This window comes from Stegostoma tigrinum, chromosome 27 (assembly GCF_030684315.1).
Source record: "Stegostoma tigrinum isolate sSteTig4 chromosome 27, sSteTig4.hap1, whole genome shotgun sequence".
Classification (NCBI taxonomy): Eukaryota; Metazoa; Chordata; class Chondrichthyes; order Orectolobiformes; family Stegostomatidae; genus Stegostoma; species Stegostoma tigrinum.
In genome coordinates, this window is record NC_081380.1 from 49,524,833 (window position 1) to 49,551,728 (window position 26,896).

At 41.4% G+C, this 26,896-nt stretch overlaps 1 protein-coding gene across 12 annotated transcripts in view; it reads right to left on the reverse strand.

The window, feature by feature from the left end:
* Window positions 1–26,896, reverse strand: part of ncor1 (nuclear receptor corepressor 1) — a 382,757-nt gene that overhangs the window by 288,292 nt on the left and 67,569 nt on the right. For 10 of the 12 annotated variants that reach the window (XM_048557340.2, XM_048557334.2, XM_048557335.2 and 7 more), the window contains exons 3-4: window positions 16,520–16,632; window positions 11,293–11,482 (exon numbers count right to left, since the gene is read on the reverse strand). In XM_048557340.2, the coding sequence (XP_048413297.1) occupies window positions 11,293–11,482; window positions 16,520–16,632 (303 nt within the window). Of the gene's footprint in view, window positions 1–11,292; window positions 11,483–16,519; window positions 16,633–17,505; window positions 17,542–26,896 lie in introns of those variants that run through there. The other 2 variants (XM_059655481.1, XM_048557338.2) reach the window with 2 other exon arrangements.

Here is a 26,896-nt window from a genome sequence, read left to right on the forward strand (position 1 = left end):
CATTAGCAATACTAAAGTAGATGCCTCAACACATATAGATGAAATGTTCTCACCCTTCCTCTTATTCTCTCTGCTGTCCTTTATCCAGAGAGCGGGTTGTTGTGGCGAATAGTTTAGTTGTATTAAAAAGGGAAGCTAGATAAACACACAGGAAAAAAAATAGAAGTATACGTTGACAGGATGAGAAGTAGGATGATGGCAGGAGCCGGACATGGAACATCATCAATGTGGACCTTGAGTCAAATGGTTTGTTAGTACTGTACATTCCATGTAATTCTGTGCAGAAGAAATTTTCCCTGCTCTCCACCCTAAAACAATGACATATATCACCTTGCTCTACAGCCTCAAACAAGAAAAAAAATTGTTTCAATAAACACCCTGTCCAAATTTATTAGGATTTTAAACATTTCTCGCATATTACCTCATAATCCGAACTGTTGTGTTCTTGAAAGCTCTATCTTCTAGTCAATATTCTTCACACACTCAGCAAATTAATGCTATATCCTCTGTAGTAACGTAACTTTGTTCCAACAGAGTGCAGCCCAAAATGACAGTGTTCAACTGTTACCTTACTAATTCGGATGCACCAGTACAACTCAGCTTTCACATTCTATACAACTTGCCAAAAAAACCCGAGCATAAGAACATATAAATGGGAGGATAGTAGGCCATTCATCCCTGTAAGCCTTTAGGTTCAGTACAATCTGAGCTGATCTCTGGACTTTAATTATACCTTCCTGCACAATCCCCTTGTCCCTCGTTTCCTGTAACATCCAAAAATCTGTTGACTGCTGACAAGATTCAAGAGTAAGCAATGACAGTAATGGTTCCCACACTGTGATCCTATTTTGAGGACTGAAAAGTGACATGGCCCTTCAGTAAGAAATCAGAGAGCAGGGGCCTCAGAGTAGAAGAACAGCAGTTACACCTTAGTCAGAATTGTATGGTTGTCATTGCTTCCTCAGAGTTCCGCATCCCCACCTGGGCCTAGATAACAATTCTGGGGAGTTCTGATCCACAGTTTTCTCAGGCATAGAGTTCAAAGAATCTAAATGAAGACAGTTTTCAACTCAGCCCAAAATGGTTAATCCTTTATTCTGAGACTGTAACCTCAGGTCAAAACTCCCAAATCGGGAGAAAGACATTAAGCTCCTAATGCGCTCGTGCCTTTTTAAAAAAATGGTCTTGCCCACTGGGACAGGTGTTCATAGTGTCAGGGAATACAGAACCCATATCTGTAGGCACTCCTATACCATCTAAAAAAATTAAGGATCAGAGAAACTATTAACAATCGTGTGATCGGAATTAAAATTATAATTAAGAGGTTGTACTTACAATTGTTATTATGCCTTATGCAGATAATTACATTGCAGCAGATTACATAATGGATGTTTTCAACATTTGTCATAGATCTCTATTGGAAACTACGCGAAAAACGTCTGAAGAAGAAAATTAATCTGTTTAGATAGACAAGGTTTTATTGGAGTAGTCAGCATAGTTTTGTCAGAGGGAGGTTGTGCTTAATAGGTCTGGTTGAATTTTGTACATGACCGACTGTGTGGATGAGGGGAAGTGCTGTTAATGTAATTAATATGGATTTCAGCAAGGCCTCCAAGACCCTATGAAGATGCGAAATTAAGCACTGGAGTACTGTGTGCAGTTCTGGTCACAGTAGGAAAGGAAGAATGTGACTATAATGGAGTGGATGCAGAGCAGATTCACCAGGACGCTGCCAGGAAAGGAGCACTTTAGCTACGAAGAAACGTTGGATGCACATAGGTTGTTTTCTTTGGAACTGGGAAGGTTGGGAGGGGGGGATCTTATACGTGTTTATTTTATGAGGACCATGAACAGGGTGGATAGAAAGCAGCTGATTCCCTTAGTTGAAGTGTCAGCAACAAGTCAGCACACATTTAGGGTGGAAGGCTAGACAGAGGATGAGAGAAAATGTCTTAACACGTATAGGGTGGTGTGGGTCTGAAATGCATTGCCTGGGAGGATTAAATGAAGTGGGTAACCTCACAACCTTTAGAACAGTACTATGAGGAGCACTTAAAATGAGATACCATTCAAGGCTATGGGGCAAGTGCTGGCAAGTGGAACAGTGGATATTTAGAGTAGCTTTGGTGGTACAGACTCATGGGCCAAAGAACTGATCACTGCATGATTCTATGACCTCAATCACCTGCCATCTTTTACACAGTATTATAACAAATGATACTTGAACTAAAACATTACTTGTGAATAAACTGATTGTATGACTGAATTAACAAAACATTTTAGCCTATTTAATTTTTCAAATTATTTCCAAAAAGGAACCAGTACCAATTTCTTCCACTAGAGGTCTTGAAGCAGAGTCATGTCACTAACAAATCCATATTAACAGTTAGCCATTCTCCTACATCTTTCCAAACACATCCAGTCCCCCACAACGCCCCCAACAAATGTCCACATATGCCAAATTTAACCAGCTATTGGTATTGTAAAGAGAGTGACCATCATAGGCAAAAAATGATAAATAATTACTTCATAAATACTGAGTATACATTTCCACCAGCAGCCACATTGCCCATAAACTGTAAACATAAAAATACACTTGCACGATAATTACTCTGCTTACCTCTCTCTACTACAACTATATCCAAAACAGAGTACAGTCTTTCTTTTCCTAAAACAGCTTTATACTTGTACTGATAATTGTAAAGCTATGCTTGGTTTCATGTTCAAGCAATCAAACATGTTCAAAGGCTGTTGTTGTGCAATACAGTTACGAAATTAGAATCCGTTACGAAAGATTTAAATTTCAAAAGAGCAGAGACACCGCTTTGGAAATTAACAGCCTGACATGATAATGGGATATTAAGGGAGCTGAAAGCGTTTGGAGTCTGGTGGCAGCTTTTTGACTCATCTGATGTGCTGCAGTGGACTCTGTTAAATTTGACTGGAGTCATAGTTAATTCAGACCCTTTGTATAGATTGAGTCAGCTGCACTATCATAATTATGCCTAATAACAAAACTATCAAATTAAAACACAACTGAGATTTTCAAGCACATTGGAGTTACTTAGCTTACTGCTAGTTAAAATCCTTCCTTAATAAACTGCACATGATACCATAACACTGCTATTGATTTAATTCTAGCCCAAAGGCTTAAATTGCAAGAGATACGACAATATAGATAATAAGAACTGCCAATGCTGGAGTCAGAGATAACACAGTGTGGGGCTGGAGGAACACAGCAGGCCAGGCAACGGAGGAGCAGGAAAGTTGACATTTCAGGTTGGGATTCTTCTGAAGGGTCCTGACCCGAAACGTCAGCTTTCCTGCTCCACTGATGCTGCCTGGCCTGCTGTGTTCCTCCAGCTCCACATGGTGTTACAACAATATAGTTTAATCATTTTATACAGGTCACAGCTTCCAAAACTCAAAATTACAACTAGAATTTCTAGAAACACTTTCAGCTTACTGCGTAATTGCATTTTAATTTTGTACAGCACAGAGATTAAAGTGAAATTAAACACGTAGAAACATGTCAAAAGATGTTACAGTACAGCGAACAGCCAATGGGGAACTTCAAACAAGTGTCTACAGGAAAACAACACATACGGACCAAATACTGAACTACAGGAGCAACCATCCCAACACCCACAAACAAAGCTGCATTAGAACATTATTCCAACGAGCCACCACACACTGCAGCACAGAGGAACTACGCAGAGCAGAGGAAAATCACCTATACAGCGTATTCAAAAAGAATGGGTACCCTATGAACACAGTCCGCCGATTCCTCAGCAATAAACCCAAACAAACAGACAAAACGGGCCCAGAAACCATAACCACTCTCCCCTACATCAAAGACATTTCCGAAATGACTGCCAGACTACTCGGACCTCTTGGCATCAGGGTAGCCCACAAACCCACCAACACACTAAAACAGCAGCTAATGAACTTAAAAGACCCTATACAGACAACAAATAAAACGAATGTCATCTACAAAATACCTTGCAAGAACTGTGACAAACACTACATTGGACAAACTGGCAGGAAGCTAGCCACCAGGATACATGAACATCAACTAGCCACAAAAAGCCATGACCCACTATCACTCGTATCCTTACATACAGACGAGGAAGGACACCACTTTGATTGGGACAACACATCCATCCTAGGACAAGCCAAACAGAGACACGCACGAGAATTCCTAGAAGCATGGCATTCTAACTGGAATTCCATCAACAAACACATTGATTTGGAGCCAATCTACCACCCCTTGAGAAAAAGAACAGGAAATGACATCACCAACGCAGGAAATGACATCACCAACCCAAGGAAACCTAACCAGATAAATAGAAAGCGGGACATAACACCATCGCTTCGTCGGAGGCTCACTGATGTTACCTAGAATGGTGACAAAACGTCTGAAAACGAACCTTCCAGCTCAGCGAGCAAACTCACACCCAGAACCTCAACCTGAGCTACAAATCTTCTCAAAACACGTAGAAACAATTTAAAATACAAATTCCTAGATATCAAATGCTGATACCTTATTCCTGGAACTCTCATTCATCTCAATTTCATTGAACACAAGTTCAAATCCTCTGCAGGGTTTTATCCCAATAATTCTGGCTCTGGTACTATCACTAAGTGCATTCTTAGGTAACCTAGTTTACTGCATATTCCCATTCTCAAGCACTGTTCTATATATCCATCTGCAGTAAGGACTTCACAGAATTGCCAGAAACAGAGTAAAAGTAGCACAAAAGTCTCTACAGAGATAGTAGGAACTGCTGATGCTGGAGAATCTGAGATAACAAAGTGTAGAGATGGATGAATTCAGCAGGCCAAGCAGCATCAGAGGAGCAGGAATTCTGACGTTTCAGGTCTGGACCCTTCTTCAGAAAGTCTCTATGGGTGGTTCCCTTAAGCTTATTAGAAAGCCATCCAAAAATTTCTACTAGAAACCTTGAGATACAACTGTCTACCTTGCTAGGTTGTAAAATCTTTAAGTGGGCAAAAGAAACCACAGGATCCAAAGCTGCCCTCCCAATTTGAATTAAAAGAAACTGTGGCTACAGAAGTGTCACAAAAAAAACATGCTACTCATTCAATATTAAAAGTGCAAACTTACAATACATGATAAGTACACAGTTCATATCACACCTTCTCCCAAAGAATAAAAATGTATCTTAAAGGGGCGTTTATTTTTTTTTAAGAAAGTCATTTTACCGCAAATTCTGTTACCCTAATTGTACTACAAGCTATCAAATATAGTAAGTTACTTAAGCAGTCATTTTTACATCTGCATCCCATCTCATGAATGCACTCTTGATAAAGCATCCACTAAGACATTTTCATTTCACATGAACGATTTTCAAATTATATTTGAAAATATGATTGGAGAATTAAGCCCCGTCAAAATAACTAAGTCCTTATCCACAAAAATTTTTGAACTAAATTGAAAGATTGTTGCCTGTATAAATAACAATTTCTTTCATGTAGATACAAATATACATTTCAAAACGACATATCAATTGATTGATTTATTGTCACATGCACCAAAATACAGTGAAAAGCTTTGTTTACAAGCGGTATGGGCAGATCATAGTTAGCAAATGATGTAGAGATCAAAAAGACTTAGACAGAGGTATACAAATGGAGTCAGACCAAGTCTCAATGTCTCTTTTTGAACAGTTGAATGTTTTTGTTGACGTGCAGTCAGTGCCTTCAAATGAATAAGCATCTGTTCATTAGTGTTAAAATGGCCCCCACACTGACACTGCTGGCAAGAACAGCCAATAGAATGGCTTTGCATAATTTGACATGGCTAAACTTGACAAAATTGTCAGCACTGCTTTTAAACATTCCAATGCACTTCGACGCACTTCCATCCATTCAAGGTGTTTTCCCCTTTTCAACAAGTTTGTTAAGGGTGCAACGATAGTGCAACAAGTTTGGAACAAAGATACTATCAGATTAACGTAACGTACAATTTCATGTTTCATCTTAGGCACAGGAAAGTGCAAAATAGCCTATTCTTGGCTTTGTCCCATTATATGGCTCAAATAAATCACGTGCACCTTGACAAATTCACTCTTTCTTAAATTTACAAATTGGCTTTTTGTAGATGATCAAGTAATTCATTAAAATGGCATAATTATGTTCTTCCCAGATTTAGAAAAAACCAACTCTTTAACATAAACAGTACAATTACTAAGTCCTTTGACTAACTTATTAACTAATTATCGAAACTTTGCTGAAGCATTTTCCTTCCTAATGGCATAACTTTGAACTGAAAAAGTCCATCTGATGTTACAAAAGCTGATATTTCTTTTGTGCTTGGAATTAAAGGAGCTTGCCAAAGCCTTCCTAGCAAGTCAAATTTTATGCCAAACCAGCAAGTTCAATTTGTTCAATATAGGCTTGCGTAGGATATGAGTCGGCTTTTGTTACTAAGTTCACTTGATGACAATTAATACAGGATCTTTGTGAACCACCTGGCTTTGATAATGTCAGCGAGTGCCAGTTACTTTGACTCCATTGAAAAAAGTAATTGTCCATTATGAACTTAATCCCATTCCTTACCCAAGCTTTGCAACGGGCATTGCCTTATGACTAATACATCCTTCACATTAATATCATAAACAGCCAAAAGAGTTTTAGTGTGCTGTAGTTGTTTCTTGCCAACTCATATGAATTAGTTTCTCTCAGAAATTCGAGGCACAGATTGGAAATGTTGATTCTGAACTTTGAGTTACTAACTTTTCTTCAATCAGTTAGAGTAGTACTCTCATCTTATGGCCATATAATAGTTCAAAAGAACTGACTAGTTTTTGTTGGTGAAAATGCAGTAGGTCAAAGGGCCTCTTATGTACTGTAAGATTCTATGATTCTATAAATGCTGGGAGCTCTTGTAGAACATATCTATTGGTAAATGGTAGCAAAGGAATTCTCTTGTCCCAATCATTCGGACATTCCTGGCAATAAATCTTCAGGAAATCTTACAGAAATATCTATAATTTATTAGTAAATTTTGGTTTTAACTCCTGATTTATACAGGTCCAATACAACCTTTTTGAACATCTGACTAAATGGTTCTTCAAAACTTACTGGTATTATACTTAAAGATGCAGGCTAATTAAAAGTTCGGGTTTCCTCATTGCCTGACCTGTATGGTATGTCTGGCAAAGCATGATTCCATCTTTCTGTAGTTGTGAGAAACATAGTGTTCTAATATTTTAGCTGTGTTTTCCTAATACATAAATGACCTGAAATTGGAATTTGAGACACATTTGTAAAGTTTCATTACCACACTCAGGAAGAACAATTACCCACTGCTGATTCCTCAAATGCAGTTATTTGAGGTGGTCTCCATTTCCTCATTAATACTTTTGTCTACCAATTAATAACACTAAGGTATTGTTTCTGATCTAATCCCTGAATAGCTATGTACAGATCTACTACTAAATCTTTTAGAAGGCACTCTAGCATCTTCTTAACTCCTGCTGTCAAATAACTTGTCTATAATTCTCTGTTTCTCTCTACCTTCTTTTTTATATCTTTGGATTACATTAGCTACCCTCCAATCCACAGGAACTGCTCAAAAATCTACAGATTCATGAAAGATGACCACCAACACATCCATTATTCCTAAGACCATTTCCTAAGTCACTAGGATGAAGATTATTGGATCCTGAGGATTTATCAGCCCCTAAATCCCATCTTTCTCCCCACTAATAGTGATTTTGTTCCCTCTCAGTAGAACCTGTGATCCCTAACATTTTTGCGATGTTATGAACCATAGAACCCCTACATTGTGGAAACGGGCTATTTGGTCCAACACGTTCACGCCGCCCCTCTGAAGAGCATCCCACCCAGGCCGTTCCCCTACCGCTACATTTCCCTTATCTAACTCACCTAACGTAAACATCCCTGGGCACTGTGGGCACGTTAGCACGGCCAATCCACCTACTCTGCACATATTTCGGCTGTGGGAGGAAACTGGAGCACCTGGAGGAAACCCACACAGACACGGGGAAAACGTGCAAACTCCGCACAGGCAATCACCCGAGGCTGGAAGCAAACCTGGGTTGCTGGTGCTGTGAGGGAGCTGAGCTAATCACTGAACCACTGTGCCATGTTATGTGTTCCCTCCTCTGTAAAGGCAGAACCAAACATGTACATAATTGGCCTACTGCATCTTTGCTCCCTGTTGTACCCTCGCCTGTTTCTGACTGTAAGGGACCTACATCCGTGTCCACTAATCTTCACTTCAACTCAATTTTTTTTATTTATATCTTCATTCATGGGATATGGGCATTGCACAGCAGACCAGCACTTAGGCATGGACAATAATTGAGAGTTAACTACATCACTGTGGGTCTGGAGTTATATCTAAGTCACAACAGCTAAGAATGGTAGAGTTCCTCCTCTAACGCAGAATGGTGAACCAGATGGGGTTTTCCAACATACAGCAACGGTTTCCATGATCGGGTTTCTGGATTAATGGTCTAATACCACCAGGCCATCACCTTTTCTTGCTGCATTTTTATTAAAAAAGATGGACTAAACATATTAGCATCATTCTCTTTATCTTCAGCCTTTTTAGCTAAATTTTCAAAAAAATGCCCTGAGACACAAAACATTTCCCTCTTCGGAAATCTAGAATCAAGGATCAAATTAAAAATAAAGAGGTTGACGTTTAAGACCAAGATGATGGACAATTTTTTTTAATTCAGAGGGTTGTGGAAGCTCAATCTTTCAATTTAAGGCGGAGGTTGAAAATAAGTTAGATTATCAACGGAGTAAAGGGTTATGAGGATATTGTGAGTAAAAGGTGTCTGACTGTTCAAATCAGCCATGATTGTATTGAATAAAAACCGAAAGACCTATGGATGCCACAAATTAAAAACAGAAATTGCTGGGAAATCTCAGCAGGTCTGACAGCATCTGTGAAGAGAAATCAAAGTTAATATTTGGGTCCAAGTGATCGTTCTTCAGAACCCATTTCTTTCTGCATCATTTCCTGCCTGCCAACCAGTTCTCTATCCACGTCAGTACAATACCTCACTCCCATGCGCTTTAATTTTACAATCAAATCTCTTTTGAGGGACCTTATCAAAAACCTTTAGAAATTCCAGGTAAGCCACATCCACAGGCTCCACTCATCAACTCTACCAGTTATATCCCCGAAAAATTCCACTAGATTCGTTAAGCATGATTTCCCTTTTATAAATCCATGCTGATTCTGTCTGATCTTGTCACGTTTTCCAACTGATCTGCTACTAAATCTTTTAGAAGGCACTCTAGCATCTTCTTAACTCCTGCTGTCAAATAACTTGTCTATAATTCTCTGTTTCTCTCTACCTTCTTTTTTATATCTTTGGATTACATTAGCTACCCTCCAATCCACGGGAACTGCTCAAAAATCTACAGATTCATGAAAGATGACCACCAACACATCCATTATTCCTAGGACCATTTCCTAAGTCACTAGGATGAAGATTATTGGATCCTGAGGATTTATCAGCCCCTAAATCCCATCTTTCTCCCCACTAATAGTGATTTTGTTCCCTCTCAGTAGAACCTGTGATCCCTAACATTTTTGGGATGTTATGAACCATAAAACCCCTACAATGTGGAAACGGGCTATTTGGTCCAACACGTTCACACCGCCCCTCTGAAGAGCATCCCACCCAGGCCGTTCCCCTACCGCTACATTTCCCTTATCTAACTCACCTAACGTAAACATCCCTGGGCACTGTGGGCACGTTAGCACGGCCAATCCACCTACTCTGCACATATTTCGACTGTGGGAGGAAACCCACACAGACACGGGGAAAACGCGCAAACTCCGCACAGGCAATCACCCGAGGCTGGAAGCAAACCTGGGTTGTTGGTGCTGTGAGGGAGCTGAGCTAATCACTGAACCACTGTGCCATGTTATGTTTTCCCTCCTCTGTAAAGGCAGAACCAAACATGTACATAATTGGCCGACTGCATCTTTGCTCCCCGTTGTAACCTCGCCTGTTTCTGACTGTAAGGGACCTACATCCGTGTCCACTAATCTTCGCTTCACATTCCTAGAAAAGTTTTTCCAAGCAGTTTGTATGTTCCCGGAAAATTTACTCTCATACCTTTGGGAGCAGCAAGAGCAATTCTGCACAGAGCACCTTTGAAAAGATAGACTAGCTTTGAAAGAAGTGCTTCATAAGATGCTTTTACTTACTCTTTCCTGGAACATGGGCATTTATAACTCTTGTTACCTTTTGCCTGACAAAAGTCTAGAAGTCCGAGTTCTGGTACTTTCAATGACCAGCCCTCAACCCTCAGGAAGAGTGGTCCAGGGATCCATGACCATTTGCGTAAAGAAGTATTTCCTAAGATTGCCCCCTAAACATTCCTGTCCTAATGTTAAGGCTATGCTCCCTAATTCTGAATTCTACCCAAAGAAGAAACAGTTTCTCTCTACCCTATCAAATTTTTTAGTCATCTTAATCACCTGAATTACATTACATAATTCAATGGCAAGCTTCTTAAATGAATTGTTGATTTTAACATTTAATATCTTGGCACTAAAAGTTATGTTTTATTAAGTTTGGTCACTTGTATGTGAAAGGCATAGATAGAGGAGATAGCCAGGAAGCTAGGGCTTTTTTCATTGGAGCAAAGAAGGATGAGGGGTGACTTGATACAGCTTTTCAAGATGATGAGAGGCAGATAGAGTGGATATCCAGAGGCCTTTCTCCCCAGGGCAGAAATGACCATTGTGAGGGGGCATAATTTTAAGGTGACTGCAAGAAAGTATTGGGGAAATGTCAGAGGTAGGTTCTTTACACAGAGTGATGGGTGCATGGAATATGCTGCCAGCAGTGGCAGTGGAGACAGATACATCAGGGACCTTTAAGTGACTCTTGGATAGGCACTTGGATAATAGTAGAATCTAGAGTATGCAGGGTAGCTTGACCCTAGAGGAGGATAATAGGTCGGCATAACATCGTGGGACGAAGGGCCCGTACTGTGCTGTACTCTTCTATGTAATCACTCAAAATGAAAGATGCAATCTCTCAGTTGTTTCCAGTAAAGTTTTCAAATAATAAGATATCAAAAGGTCAACAAAAAGTGGGTTTAAAGATTTGAGCAGAACTCAGGTCTTCTAATTTGTCCTATTCAGAGCTGCTTGGCTATCAGGAATAAGCTAGAAAAGTTTAGTTTGTTAAATATAACGTTGCGATTGTTGGTTTTTGAATGAATACACCATCTAAAGTGCTGCCTACTCTAACAACCAACACTTACCTTTTTCACCTCTGTGGGTGCTCGAAGCCCCTCTGGTACTGGGTGAGCTAAGGGCAGTACTGTAGCACGCTGAAAGTGGGGATCAGGTACCTGTTCAAGTCGTGGGCGTTTGGATTCCAATGATTCGTGATCGGGCTGTCCAGCCACGCTATGGTATGACTGTTCATAGCCACTCCTCCTTTCTTGAGGCCTGAAAAACAATTTGTTTTTCCAAATTAAGTTGTCTTTTTCATCTCTCAGTAACTGAAATCCTTCCACTCCGCATCCAGTCTGATAACTCCTCTGCAGCCTCTTAAGGATTTTCACATCTTTCCTAGAGTGCGATGACCAGAATTGGGAACAACAGTCTAGTAGGAATCTAACTATGGCTTTACATAGATTCTGCATACGTTCCACCTCAATGCCTCTATTTATGAAACCTAAAATCTCATATGCTTTACTAACAACTCTCTCAGTACATCTCACCACCTTCAAAGATCATTGTACACACATTTCTGGTCTCTCTGTTCCTGTACACTCTTTGAAACTGTCCTATTAAGTCTATACTGCCTCTCCTTGGCCCTGCTACCAAAATCCATTGCATCATTCTTCTCTACATTAAGGCCCATCCGCCACTTGTGTATTTTGCTAGCCAATGACATTTTGCAATCTGTTTGTACATCCTCATCGTTTGCCACTTTGGAGTCATCAGCAAATTTTGAAACTTTATTCTGTATTGCTAGGTCCAAATAATTTACATACAGGATGAAGTCTTAGGATTGATTCACAGAGATCACCATTGCCAATCACTCACCAGTTTAATAAACTATCCAGGTAAACTACTGGTTTCCATCCATAGATATAACTTTGGAAAAAAAAATCAAGGAAGAGGTACAAATGTGCTTCTCAATGTAAACAACACCAAATAAAAATGAAATACATCAGACCCTGGAAATCTGAAATAAACACAGGCAATGTTGGAGAAACTCAGCAGGTATTGCAGCACCTCAGCTGAAAGAAAGAAAGAAAAACAAGTCCAAAATGACTCTGCGGACTGTTCCTGTGTCCACAGACAACATTAGACCTACTAAGTTTCTTCAGTATTTTTTGTGTATGCTGAAGAAATTCAACGAAATGAAATTCAAGAATTATGGTAACACGCAAAGCAGACAAAGGGAAATCAACAAACAAGGTATTTGGATTTTCAAAAGGCATTTTGATAAAATACAGCACATTGGCTACTTATGAACCCATGGTAATTGTGGTTACAAATGGCCACGGATAGAGGATTGGCTAGCCAATAGATGAGAAAGAGTTGGGATAAAGCGGGGCATTTTCAGGGCAGCAACCTGCAACTATTGGAATGGTACAGGGATCAGTGCTAAGGACACAATTATTTACAATATATGTTAATGGCTTGGATGACAAATTCTTGATGAGTTTGGAAAATCAACGGTTACTAGGAAAGGGCAAGAAAATGGGCATGAGGAGTGTCAGATCAGCCATGATCCTACTGAATGAAAGAGTAAGTTCTCGGGGCCAAACAGCCCCTATTTCTAATGGTCTTAAGTGGTGAGGATGATGCAGGAGCCTACAGTGGACTATCGATATGTAAAATAAGTGGGTGAAAACTTGGCTGATGGAAAGTAATGTGGGAAAATCTGATGTTATGCATTTTGGCAAGTAATACAGAAGAACTAAATATTATTTAAATGGGGAAAGACTGCAGAAAGCTGCAGTACAGGCTGTTTTAGAGTTCTAGTGTATGAATTACAAGCTGGCAATCAAGTTTCATAAGGTAACAGGGAATGCAAGTGGAAGGCTAGTCTTTATTTCAAAAGGAATACAGTATAAAAATAGAAAGGTCTTCCTAAAACTATACAAAGCACAAGTCAGAACACAATGGAATACGGTGAACAATTCTGAGCCTATCATCTAAGATTATCTGGAGGCAGTTCACAGAAGGATCACAAGGACGTGCCCAGGTATGGAGATATTGGGTAGGTGGGCTTGAACCCTTTAGAATTCAGGGAATGACAGGAGATCTTATTGAGAAACAAATTTCTTAGGAGGCTTTACAGAGGAGATAATGAGATACTGCTTCCACTTGTGAGTATGCCTATGATTAGACAGCATGATTTCACAGTAAAGACTCACCTATTTAGAACAGAGGTGAAAACAATTCTTTTTCTGAGGATGGTAAATTTGTGGTGTTCTTTATCACAGAAGGCAGTCAAGGCTGGACCATTAGGCATATTCAAGACTGAGATAGATATGTTTTTAATCATCAAGGCTTAAAAGAATCCAACAGGAAAATGGAGTGTAGATTATCAGAACAGCTCTGATTTCATTGAATGGTGATGTCGACTCTGGGTTGAATCGTCTACTTCAACTCCTAACTACTATGGCCTTATTTACTTTGGGGCAAAAGTGGAGGTCCAGACAACAACTGTTTTTAGTGAACACAAATTCTGGAAGCCAAACAAATACCTTATTTGCTAAGTTAAGTGATTAGTCCACCACAGTCTGTTGAGGTGGATACATCTTGATAGGTGACAATACTGTTAAATGTCTCACTGTAGGAACACCAGGGGTTTTCACCGATTTCAAACAATGCAGGTTTGTCGCACAGGGACTCTAGCTCACCTTGAATCTGTTCATCAAGAGCCATTCTCAGAACAGCAGCTCAAAGTCTGCTATTTGACAGATCAGATAGGACACAATGGAAGAAACACACGGGAGATTTCCCTTGTTTCCATTTTCTTGATTAAAAGATTGTTCACAGGTAGATCTTGCTCAGCGGGTGCCAAAACAGTAGGAGAAAAAAAACAATAAAATTCCTAGATTCGATGTTCCCAGACTTGACTATGAAACCATCCAATTCTGTGGCTCTTGGGCATAGCTTTTGTTACTTCATAGAATCAGAGAACCTCTACAGCGTGCAAGCAGGTTATTCAACCCATCGCACCCACACTGATCCTCTGAAAAGCATTTACTCAGACAGACACCCCTCCGCATTCCCGTAACCTGATTGCCCATAACCTCCATATTTCACTTTATTTAATTTTAATACGCTGTGAATGCTGCGCTCCAAGGTCTAAACAACATCGATCACAGAACCCTACAGTGTGGCAACAGGCCCCTTGGCCGAACAAGTCCACACCGTCCCTTCGAGCATTCCATGCAGACCCATTTTCCCCCCATAGCCCATCTAATCTACAGACCCCTGAACATTACAGTCAATTTAGCATGGCCAATCCACTCGGCCTGCACATCTTTGGACCGAGAGAAGAAACTGGAACACCCAGAGGAAACCCACGCAGACACGGAAGAATGCGCAAGCTCCACACAGACAGTCGCCCAAGAGTGGAATCGTACCTGGTGCTGAGGCAGCATTGTTAACCACTGAGCCACCATGCCACCCTGTGTGGGAGTAAACCGGTTGTACAAATGACGGCTTCTGGAATGTGCTGTAAACTGATGTTGGAATTGCTAACTGGAGCAGAATTGGTTTGTCTCAGGGCAGAGGCGGTATTTCTTAGAAGCCAAGTATCTTTACCAAGTAAGATTTAATCCAAGTTAACTCCGGGTTGGTTTCAACCAAAAGGAAACTAGAAAGGGGTTTTTATAAATTTTCTTCTTCTCTCAGGAGATTGTATGAGTGCAAGGTATTGGGCTGGATGGAGGGACAGAAGCAGAGAGTTTATCCATGATGGACCAACCATCTCAGTGTGGGGAAGGTGCGGTGGTCAGTTGATCTTTTCTCGTCTGTTATTTTGTGCATTGGTACGTTATAGCAAAATAGAATTTGTAACAATCAGGTTACTGTCGAAGACAGTAGTACAAGTCTTCAAAATTTTGCAGTGATATGTCAACATACATGCATCAGTGTGGTTAGCCAGGTTAGAAACATGCAAGTACAGTGCACAAACACAGACAACAATGGGCATGTAATACTTCTGGAACATAATCTGTGGGTTCTTTTATCAGTCATTTAATTGTAATATAGAGATAATTATAGAACAAAGAACAATACAGCACAGGAAGAGGCCTTCCGGCCCTCCAAGCCTATGCTGACACATTTTGCCCTTTCATACTGAAACAGTTTTCACTTACAGGATCTGTATCCCTCTATTCCCTTCCTGTTCATGTATTCGTTCAGGCCCTTCTTGAATGCTGCTATTTTGTTTGCTTCCACCAACTCCCCTGGCAGCTCGTTTCAGACATTCACCAAGCTCCGAGTGAAAAACTTTCCTTGTCCATTTTTTTCAAACTCCGCACCTCCACCTTGTGTACCCTAGTAATTGACCCCTCCAGCGTGGGGAAAAAAGCCTCATACTTTCCACTTTATCCATGTCATTCATAATTTTATTTCATGTCACCCCTCAAATGTCCTGCGTTTCAGTGAAACCAAACTCAGAAAATCCAATCTTTCTTCATAGCTAAAATCCCTGATACCATGCAACATCCTGGTGAACCTTTCCTGCACCCTCTCCCAAGCATCCACACCCTTCCGGCAGTGTGGTGACTAACACTGTAAGCAATATCCCAAGTGTGGCCTAATGAAAATTCTATAAATCTACAAATCTACAATTCTATAAATAAACCTGCCTATCCTTATACTCAATGTCCTTTCCAAAGAAGGTGAGCATGCCATTGGCCTTTTTTCACTACCTTATCTACCTGCAGTGTCACCTTCAGTGATCTGTGCACCTGCACACCCAGATCTTCTGCATATCAATACTCTTAAGGATTCTCCCATTTACTGTATAATTTCCACATGTACTTTACCTTTCAAAACGCACCAACTCATGTGTCCAGATTAAGCTCCATCTGTTACTTTTCTGCCCACTCCTCCAAGTGAACTGTACCCTGTTGTATCCTCTGACAATCCTCCTCACTATCTACAATTCTAATTTTTGTACTGTCTGCAAACTTACTAATTAGACTAGTCACACTTTCCTCCAAATTATACTCAAATTTAGTCAGAGTCATTATTAATTTTAATCTCTGGAAAAACTACCAAAATAAACTTCTTTCAGGGATTTTCTCACTCTCCTCTGCCTCATGGTTAAATGTAGTCTTTATCCATCTGTAAACTGCTTCGAGTTGTCAGAGAAAATCAAAATCTTCATGCAAGTCCTCAGCACGGAAACAAAGCAAAACAACTCTTCTCCCTCACTCCCCTGACCAATTACTGTAAACAGACAGGATGCTAGCCTGGCAATAGACGCTCACTATAACTCACCTATCAGAGGCTGGATGGAACTCCGAAAGCAGCGATGGACGTCTACGCAGCTGCTGATGCTGCTGCTGTAAGAGCTGTGAATCCTGAAGGCGATAATCTGGAACTGCAAATTCCTGCAAAACAAAAGACTTTCTGACAACAAAATCTAAATTTTATATGTGACTACAACAGCAAGTTAAAGACTAGGAATTCTGAAACATGCAATTCACTTCTCAAAGCCTGTCCACCATCTACAAGTCACAAATCAGGAACATGATGGAATATTCTCCTCGTTCCTATATTAATGCAGCTCCAATAACACTCAAGGAGCATGGAATCATCATGATGTAACTTATTTGACTGGCACCCCAACTAACATCTTCGACTTAGTACACAATGCTACCGTTTTGCATCTGTGGTCAATCTACCAGATGCATTGCAGGAACCTATCAATGTCCTTAGCCTACACCTAACAAATCTACTACCTCTGCAACCTAGAAGGACAAGGGCAGCAGACACATGGAGATAGATTATATTTACTTCTAACCACTCAACCTATTTTGCCATTCCTTCATCATCATTGGGTCAGCATCAAGGAGCTTCCTTCCTAACATCCCTGGATATATACAATCATGCAGAAACCTTTAGCGCTAGAGAATTCCAATTGTTTGGGCAAAGAAATCACTCACTTCAATTTAAAAGATTCAACCATCTATTCTGAACACGTGCTCCCATATTTAAGATTCCCTAGACAGAGAATGCCATCTCTTGCTGTTTACTCTGTCAAGCCCTTCAGAATCTTGTACATTTTAATGACAGCACCTAAACTCTTTAAAAACAAAAAGTAGGTTCAATTTATTCAGCCACTCAACACAAAACAACCCTCTTATACCAGGAACTAAATCACATGAACATTTGCTGTATTTTTGGGAGGAGAGCGAGAGAGAAAGACAGAGCACCAGCAGGCTGCCAGGAAGGTAAGGTTTTTCCCAACTTTAAAAGCTTACCTCGAGCAGGAGCGTCTTCATTTATTTGGGCAGTGGTTGAACCCGAGGCACGACACATGTAGTGTCTCCCAGCCGTCCTCCTCCTCTAACCAAAAAGAAAGACTCGGAGGTGTGTAGATACAGTAAGGCTTTTTCTACTGCACGTTTCTTTATATATATCGTGTGACTGCCAAAAACGTTTTTCATTCCTTTTTCATTTATCTAAGTTGAGTTTAACAATGTCAGGAGATCTCGCACCTGTGTTGTGCTCCTCTTACTCAATGTGGGATCTCAGGTACACGGCTGATGTCCCTGACTCCTTCACGTGCAGAAAGTGTGTCCCGCTGCAGCTCTTGTTAGACCGCATGACGGCTCTGGAGCTGCGGATGGACTCACTTTGGAGCATACGCAATGCTGAGGGGGTCATGGACAGCACACTTAGCGAATTGGTCACACCACAGATTAGGATTGCTGAGGGAGAAAGGGAATGGGTGACCAAAAGGCAGAGGAAGAGCAGGAAGGCAGTGCAGGTGTCCCCTGTGGTCACCTCCCTCCAAAACAGATATTCCATTTTGGATACTGTTGGGGGAGATGGCTCACCACGGGAAGGCAGCAGTAGCCAGGCTCATGGCACCGTGGCTGGCTCTGCTGCACAGAAGTGCGGAGGAAAAAAAGGGTAGAAGGGCGACAGTCATTGGGCATTCAATTGTAAGGGGAGTAGATAGGCGGTTCTGTGGTCAAAAACGAGGCTCCCGATGGCATGTTGCCTCCCAGGTGCACGGGTCAGGGATGTCAGATCAGCTGCAGAACATTCTGACGGGGGAGGGGGAACAGCCAGTTGTCATGGTGCATATAGTCACCAATGATGTAGGTAGAAAACAGGATGAGGTCCTACATGCAGAATTTAGGGAGTTAGGAGCCAAGTTAAAAAGTAGGACCTCAAAGGTAGTAATCTCAGGATTGCTACCAGTGCCACGTGCTAGTCAGTGCAGAAATGAAAGAATAGCCAGGATGAATGCGTGGCTTGAGAGATGGTTCAGGAGGGAGGGGTTCAGATTTTTGGGACATCGGGACTAGTTCTGGGGAAGGTGGGACTATTACAAATTGGACGGTCTACACCTGGGCCGGACTGGAACCAATGTCCTTGGGGGTGCTTTTGCTAATGCTGTGGGGGAGGGTTTAAACTAATGTAGCAGGGCCCGGGAACCAAATATTGGGCAGAAAGGAGGTAGTAACAAAAGCCCGCAGAGAACTAGATAATGGAGGCAGTGTGACTCAAGGGAATAGTAGTCGGGGAGCAGATGATGAACACAAAGGGACAAGTGGTCTGAGGTGCATTTGTTTTAATGCGAAAAGTGTAGTAGATAAGGCAGATGAACTTAGGGCTTGGATTGGTACCTGGGAGTATGATGTTATTGCTATTACTGAGACTTGGTTGAGGGAAGGACATGATTAGCAACTAGTTGTCCCAGGATACCGATGCATCAGGTGGGATAGAGAGGGAGGTAAAAGGGGTGGAGGAGTTGCAATACTGGTCAAAGACGATATCACAGCTGTACTGAAGCAGGGCCCCATGGAGGACTTAAGCAGTGAGGCAATATGGGTAGAACTCAGAAATAGGAAGGATGCAGTAACAATGTTGGGGCTGTACTACAGGCCTCCCAACAGCGAACGTGAGACAGAGGTAGAATTACGTAAACAGATAATGGAAAGGTGTAGGAGAACAGGGCGGTGGTGATGGGAGATTTTAATTTTCCCAACATTGACTGAGATTCACTCAGTGTTAGGGGTCAAGGTGGAGCAGAATTTGTAAGGTGTGTCCAGGAAGGTTTTCTAGAGCAGTATGTATGTAGTCCAACTTGGGAAGGGACCATAGTGGACCTGGTGTTGGGGAATGAACCTGGCCAGGTGGTTGAAATTACAGTAGGGGACTACTTTGGAAATAGTGACCATAATTCCATAAGTTTTACAATACTCATAGACAAGGATGGGAGTGGTCCTAATGGAAGAGTTCTAAACTGGGGGAAGGCCAACTATACCCACATTTGGCAGGATCTGGGGAATGCAGACTGGGAGAAACTGAAGGTAAATCCACATTTGAGATGTGGAAGGCTTTTAAAGAGAGGTTGATTAGCGTGCAGGAGACACATGTTCCTGTGAAAATGACGGATAGAAAAGGCAAGATTAGGGAACCATGAATGACAGATGAAATTGAAAGCCTAGCCAAGAGGAAAAAGGGAGCATACATGAGGTCTAGGTGACTGAAGACAGACGAAGCTTTGGAAGAATATTCAGATTTGCCCTACATTCTCAAACGAGGGATTAAGAGGGCTAAGAGAGGACATGAGACATTGCTGGCAAACATGGTTAAGGAAAATCCCAAAGCCGTTTATTCATATATAAATAGCAAGAAGGTAACTAGAGAAAGGATTGGCCCACTTAAGGGCAAAGAAGGAAAGTTATGCACTGAGTCAGAGAAAAAGGGTGACATTCTTAACGAATACTTTGCATCGATGTTTACCAAGGAGAGGGACATGACAGATATTGAGGTTAGGGATAGATGTTTGCTTACTCTAGGTCACGTTGACATAAGGAAGGAGAAGTGTTGGATATCCTAAAAGACATGAAGGTGGACAAGTCCCCTGGTTTGGATGGGATCTATCCCAGGTTGTTGAGGGAAGAGAGAGAGGAAATAATCAGGGCCTTAACAGATATCTTTGCAGCATCCTTAGACACTGTTGAGGCCCCGGAAGATTGGAGAATTGCTAATGTTGTCCCCTTGTTTAAGAAGGGTAACAAAGATGATCCAGGTAATTATTGACCAGTGAGCCTGACGTCAGTGGTTGGGAAGCTACTGGAGAAGATACTGAAGGATAGGATCTATTTCCATTTGGAAGAAAACGGGCTTATCAGTGATAGGCAACATGGTTTTGTGCAGGGAAGGTCACGTCTTACCAACTTAATAGAATTCTTTGAGAACGTGACAAAGTTGATTGAAGAGGGAAAGGCTGTAGATGTCATATACATGGACTTCAGTAAGGGGTTTGATAAGATTCCCAATGGCAGGCTGATGTTCAAAGTGAAGTTGCATGGGGTCCAGGGTGTGCTAGCTAGATGGATAAAAAAAACTGGAGACAGTAGTAGTAGAAGGGAGCTTCTCAAATTGGAGACCTCTGACGAGTGGTGTTCCACAGGGATCTGTGCTGGGGCCACTACTGTTTGTGATATATGTCAATGATTTGGAGGAAGGTGTAGGTGGTCTGATCAGCAAATTTGCAGATGACACTAAGATTGGTGGAGTAGCTGATAATGAAGGGGGCTGTCAGACATTACAGCAGAATATAGATAGACTGGAGAGTTGGGCAGATAAATGGCAGATGGAGTTCGATCCGGGCAAATGCGAGGTGATGCATTTTGGAAGATCTAATTCAAGGGTGACCTATACAGTAAATGGAAAAGTCCTAGGGAAAATTGATGAACAGAGAGATCTGGGTGTTCAGGTCCATTTTTCCCTGAAGGTGGCAACGCAGGTCAATAGGGTGGTCAAGGCGGCGTATGGCATGCTTTCCTTCATTGGACGGGGTACTGAGTACAAGAGTTAGCGGGTCATGTTACAGTTGTATAAGACTTTGGTTCGGCCAGATTTGGAGTACTGCGTACAGTTCTGGTCGCCACATTACCAAAAGGATATGGACGCTTTGGAGAGGGCGCAGAGGAGGTTCACCAGGATGTCGCCTGGTATGGAGGGTGCTAGCTATGAAGAGAAGTTGAGTAGATTAGGGTTATTTTCATTGGAAAGACAGAGATTAAGGGGGGACCTGATTGAGGTCTATAAAATCATGAGGGGTATAGACAGGGTGGATAGCAAGAAGCTTTTTCCCCCCCAGAGTGGGGGACTCAATTACTAGGGGTCATGAGTTCAAAGTGAGAGGAGGAAAGTTTAAGGGAGATATGCGTGGAATGTTCTTTACGCAGAGGGTGGTGGGTGCCTGGATCGCGTTGCCAGCGGAAGAGGTAGATGCAGACACGTTAGCGTCTTTTAAAGATATCTCTGGACAGGTACATGGATGGATGGGAAGCAAATGGACACAGACCCTTAGAAAAAGACGACAGGTTAGACAGAGAATCTCAATTGGTGCAGGCTTGGAGGGCCGAAGGGCCTGTTCCTATGCTGTAATTTCTTTGTTCCTTGTATACCTCCGAGGTAAGTACTTTGTATCTTTCCTGAGATACAGAGGCCAACTCTGTACACAGTACTCCAGGTCCTGTCTCACTACAGGCTTTTCCAATTGGGAGATGGCTACTTTACTTTCATATTGTAATCTTACAAACATACCAAAAATAAGCACAGTAGTCAATTTGGCCTCTAGAATCCGCTCCATCATTCCATAAAATAATGGCTCACCTGACTGCATTATTAAATCCACTTTCCCGCATTCCCTGATAAACTTCCACCTATTTGCTTAACACAAATCTAACTACCTTTATCTTAAAAGTATTCAACGATTTTGCTTCCATCACCCTTTTAGAAGGGAAACTTCAAAGCCTCAACTCTCAAGAGAAAGAACACTATTTTTACAAAAGCAACCCTTAGTTCTAGATACTCTCACATAACAGGAAACATCCTCATCATACCTACCCTGTGAGACCCCTCGAGAACATGTGCATCTCAAACAAGTCACCTCTTCCTCTTCTAAACTTCAGCAGATGCAAACCTAGTCTATTTAACCTTCCTTTAAAATAAAATTCTCACTCTACAGGAAATATTCTGGTCAAAAAAAAAGTTGCTGGAAAAGCTCAGCAGGTCTGGCAGCATCTGTGAAGAAGAAAAAAAAAATCACAGTTAACGTTTTGGGTCCGGTGACCCTTGCTCAGAACGGACCTGAAACATTAGCTGATTTTTTCCTGCACAGATACTGCCAGACCTGCTGAGCTTTTCCGGAATCTTCTGTTTTTGTTCCTGATTTACGACATCTGCAGATCTTTTGTTTTTTATATTCTGGCAAACCTTCTCTGAACTGTTTCCCATTCAACACATTTACTTAAGCTGACCATAACGGTACACTGGACTTCTACTTTTGTATTCCACCATCCTGACAATAAATGATAAAATTTTATTAGGTGTTCTGTAGGAAGGATGCAAGCATACTGGAGACAGTGCTGAAGTGGTTTACAAGAATTATTTAAGGGAGATACTTTAGATATGAAGATAGGTTTAAAAAAGTAGGAATGTGCTCCATGGAGAGAAGGTGGTTAGGAGGAGATCTGTTATAAATTTTAAAAACCAGGAGGGGTTCCGTTAAAGTAAATAAAGAGAATCAGTCCCCAGTTACACCATCTACAAGATGCACTGCAGAAGTTCACCAAGTGCTCCTTAGTACCTTCCAAATCCATGACTGTAACCATCTACAAGGACAAGGTCAACAGATATATGGTATCATCACCACTTACTAATTCCCCTCCAAGCCACACACTGCTCTGACTTGAAAATATATCAACATTCCTTCAGCGTCAACAGGTTAAAATCCTGCAGCTTCTTCCTTAATGGAATTGAGGGTCTACTTACAGCAAATAGGCTGCAGTGGTTCCAGGCAGTTGCTCATCAAAACTTTCTCAGGGGTAACTAGAGATGCGTAATAAATGCTGGTCCAGTCAGCAACACTTACATCCTACGCATGATTAAATAAAATAGGTGACACCAACACGCTCGTCATTGATTTAGTAATGAACACCCATTCATAGGGCAAGGTGTGGATCCAGGGTCACGTATAAGCCAGATCAGATGAATGTGGCAGACTACCTTTCTTAAAAGGATATTAGTGAACCAGTTAGGCTTTTTACAATAATTGACGGTGGTTACATAGTCATCACCGCTTGGTTAACATTTTATTTCAAATTTTTATTGAGTCTCAATACTGGGGAATTAAAGCCAGTTCAACCAAACTCTGTAGATAGAGAAGGTAATTGTCTGGTATTTAAGCACAGGTAAGGGTGCTGTCTGTAGATGAAATAGTGTATTTTATTACGTGCTTCAAAATCTTAAAATTTAAAATCTCTGCCTCGCACTTGCCAGGATGGGTGCAGCCCCAATAATACTCAAGAGGCTTGTCACCATTCAGGACAAAGCAGCTTCACTTGACTGCCACAACTTCCAGAAGCATCCACTCCTTCCACCACTGATGGCATCTTCCAACCATATGGCTACATCTACCTGGAAGGACAAAGGCAGCAGATACATGGGAACACAACCACCTTCAAGATCTCCTGTAAGTCACCCACCATCCTGACATCACAGGTCCTTCACTGTCCTTGGGTCAAAATCTTGGAATTCCCTCCCTAACGGTATTGTGGGTCAACCTACAGCACATGGACTAGTGGTTCAAGGCGGCAGCTCACGACCACCTTCTCAAGGGCAACTAGGGACAAACAATAATGCTGGCAAGCAAGCAATGTCCACATCCCACAAATTAATAAATTTTAAAAAATGACAGACAACTGGGTTCAAATGAGTCTTAATCAATATAGAGAGTGTAGCAGCATTCTTAAGGAGGAAATCAGGAAAGCAAAGAGGGAATGTGAGACAGCAGTGGCAGATGACCTTGACGGATAATCCAAAGATATTCTATAAGTACATTAAGAGTAAGAGGGTAATGAGGCAGGGGTTAGGGCCCATTAAAGGTCAAAGAGGTCGCCTTTATGTTGAACACCAGGAGATGAGAGAGATATTGAATGAATATCTCAAGTCAATTTTACTGTGGAGAAAGAAATGGAGGCTAGAGAACATGGGGAAATAAATATTTACGTTTTAAAAACAGTCCACAATACAGAATACGACATTCTTGAGGTCTCAGAGAATATAAAGCTGGATAAATCTCAAGGAACTGATCTAATGTCTCCCAGAACGCTGTGGTAAGTAAGGAAGGAAATTACAGGGGGGCCGTCATAGAAATATCTGCATCACCAAAAACTATGGGGAAGGTGCCTGAAGTCTAGCTATTTAAAAAAGGCGATACGGAAAAGCCAGGGAACTATAGACCTGTGAGCCAAACATCAATGGTGGGGAAGTTGTTGGAGGGGATCCTGGGGGACAAGATTTTAATGCATTTGGAAAGGCAAGGGCTGGTTAAGAATAGTCTACATAGCTTTGTGTGTGGGAAATTGTGTTTCACTAACTTGATTGAGTTTTTTGAAGAAGTAACAAAGAGGATCGATGAAGTCAGAGCGGAGGACATGATCTATATGGACTTGAGTAAGGCATTCAACAAGGTTCCACATGGTAGACTAGTCATCAAGCTTAGATCACTTGGAATACAGGGAGAACTAGTCATTTGGATATAGAACTGGCAAGAAGGTAGAAGGTAAAGGGTGGTAGAGGTGGGTTGTTTTTCAGACTGGAGACCTGTGACTAGCGGTGTACCACAAGGATTGGTTCTGGGCCCACAGCTTTTTGTCATTTATATAAACGATGTGGATGTGAACATAAGAGGCACGGTTAGTAAGTTGGCTGATGATGCCAAAATTGGTGGTGTAATGGACTGCAAAGAAGGTTAACTCAGAGGACAATGGGACCTTGACCAGATAGGCCAATGGGCCAAGAATTGGGGATGGCATTTAATTTAGATAAATGGAAGGTGCTGTGTTTTGGAAAGGCAAATTAGACCTCGACTTATACACTTAATGGCAAAGACCTGGGAGCGTTGCTGAACAAAGAGACTTTGGAGTACAGGCTCACAGTTCCCTGGAAGTGAATTCCCAGGTAGACAGGAGAGTGAAAGCAATGTTTGTTATGCTTGCCTTTTTTGGTCAGAACATTTGAGTACAGCAGTTGAGAGGTCATATTGTGGCAGTACACGACATCAGTTAGGCCACTTTTGGCATACTATTCTGATCTCCCTGCTCTAGGAACAATGTTACAAAACTTAAAACTGTTCATAACAGGTTACAAGGATGTTGCCTGGGTTGGTGCCTTTGAGGTATAAGGAGAGGCTAAATAGGCGGGGATTATTTTACCGAGAGGGTCAGAGGAGTGACATTATAGAGGTTTATAAAATCATGAGGGGTATAGAGAGAGTAAATAGCCTTTGTCCAGGGCAGGGCAGTCTAAAACTCGAAGACATTAATTTAAGGTGAGAGGGGATAGGTTTAAAAGGGACCTAAGTCCAACATTATCACACAAAGATTGGCAACTTGTGTGGAATGAGCCACCAGAGGAAACAATGGAGACTGTTACAATTATGTTTAAAAGGCATCTGGAAGGAATGGTTCACAGGGCAATGGACCAAATGCTGGTAAAAAGGTACTAGATTAATTTGGGTATCTGGTTGGCAAGGACAAGTTGGACTGAAGAGGTTATTTCCATGCTGCACAGCTCTACAGCTCTATGACTGGAGGGTGGCTAATGTTGTGCCTTTAAAAAGGAATGAGAAACAGAGGAACTCAAGACCTGTGAGTCTGACATCAATTTGGGTAAGTTAGAGGTGATTCTAAAGGATAGGAGTTTTAAATATTTAGAAGCAAAAAATTATTAGGGATAGTCAGCATGTTTCGTCAGAGGACTTTGGGCGGTATTGTAGAACAGAGGGTTCTCGGGGTTCAGGTACCTAATTCTTTGAAGTTTGCATCACATATCGAGAAGGTGGTTAAAAAGGTATCTGCATGCTTGTCTTCATCATCAGTCCCTTGAGTTTAGGAGTTGGGAAGTCATGTTGAAGTTATACAGGACATTGGTGAAATCTCTTCTGGAATATCGTGTCTAGTTCTGGTCACATAGTTATAGCAAGGGTATTATTAAGCTGGAGAGAGTTCAGAAGAGATTTACCAGGATGTAGCGAGGTATGGAAGGTTTGAGTTATAAATAAAGGCTGGAAATGCTGGGACATTTTTCCACTGGAGCATATGAGGTTGAGAGATGACCTTATAGAAGTTTATAAAATAACGAGGGATATTGATAGACAACAGCAGTTGTCTTTTCTCTCGGGTGAAGGATTTCATGACAACGAGGGCACATTTTTAAGGGGAGAAGAGAAAGATTTTTAAGAAGACAAGGAGCAATTTTTTTGTCACAAAGTGTGGTTTGTGCAATGAACTTCCTGAGAAAGTGATGGATGTGGGTATACTTACAACATTTGAAGGACATTTAGATAAGTACATAAATAAGGAGAGGTTTGGAGGGATACGGGCCAGGACCAGGCATGCAGGACTAGTTTAGTTTGGGATTATGTTTTGCATGGGCAGCAAATACATACATTAATAATTTTGATATGGAAGTACAGATCACAATTACTGAAATTTGTTGATTACCTAAACTTGGAAGAATAGCAAATTGACAGAATCATAATAGACTCCGAGAAAACACAGGCTAAAGAAATGAAGTAACATGGCAGATGAAGTTCAACATAGAAGAGTGAGCAAT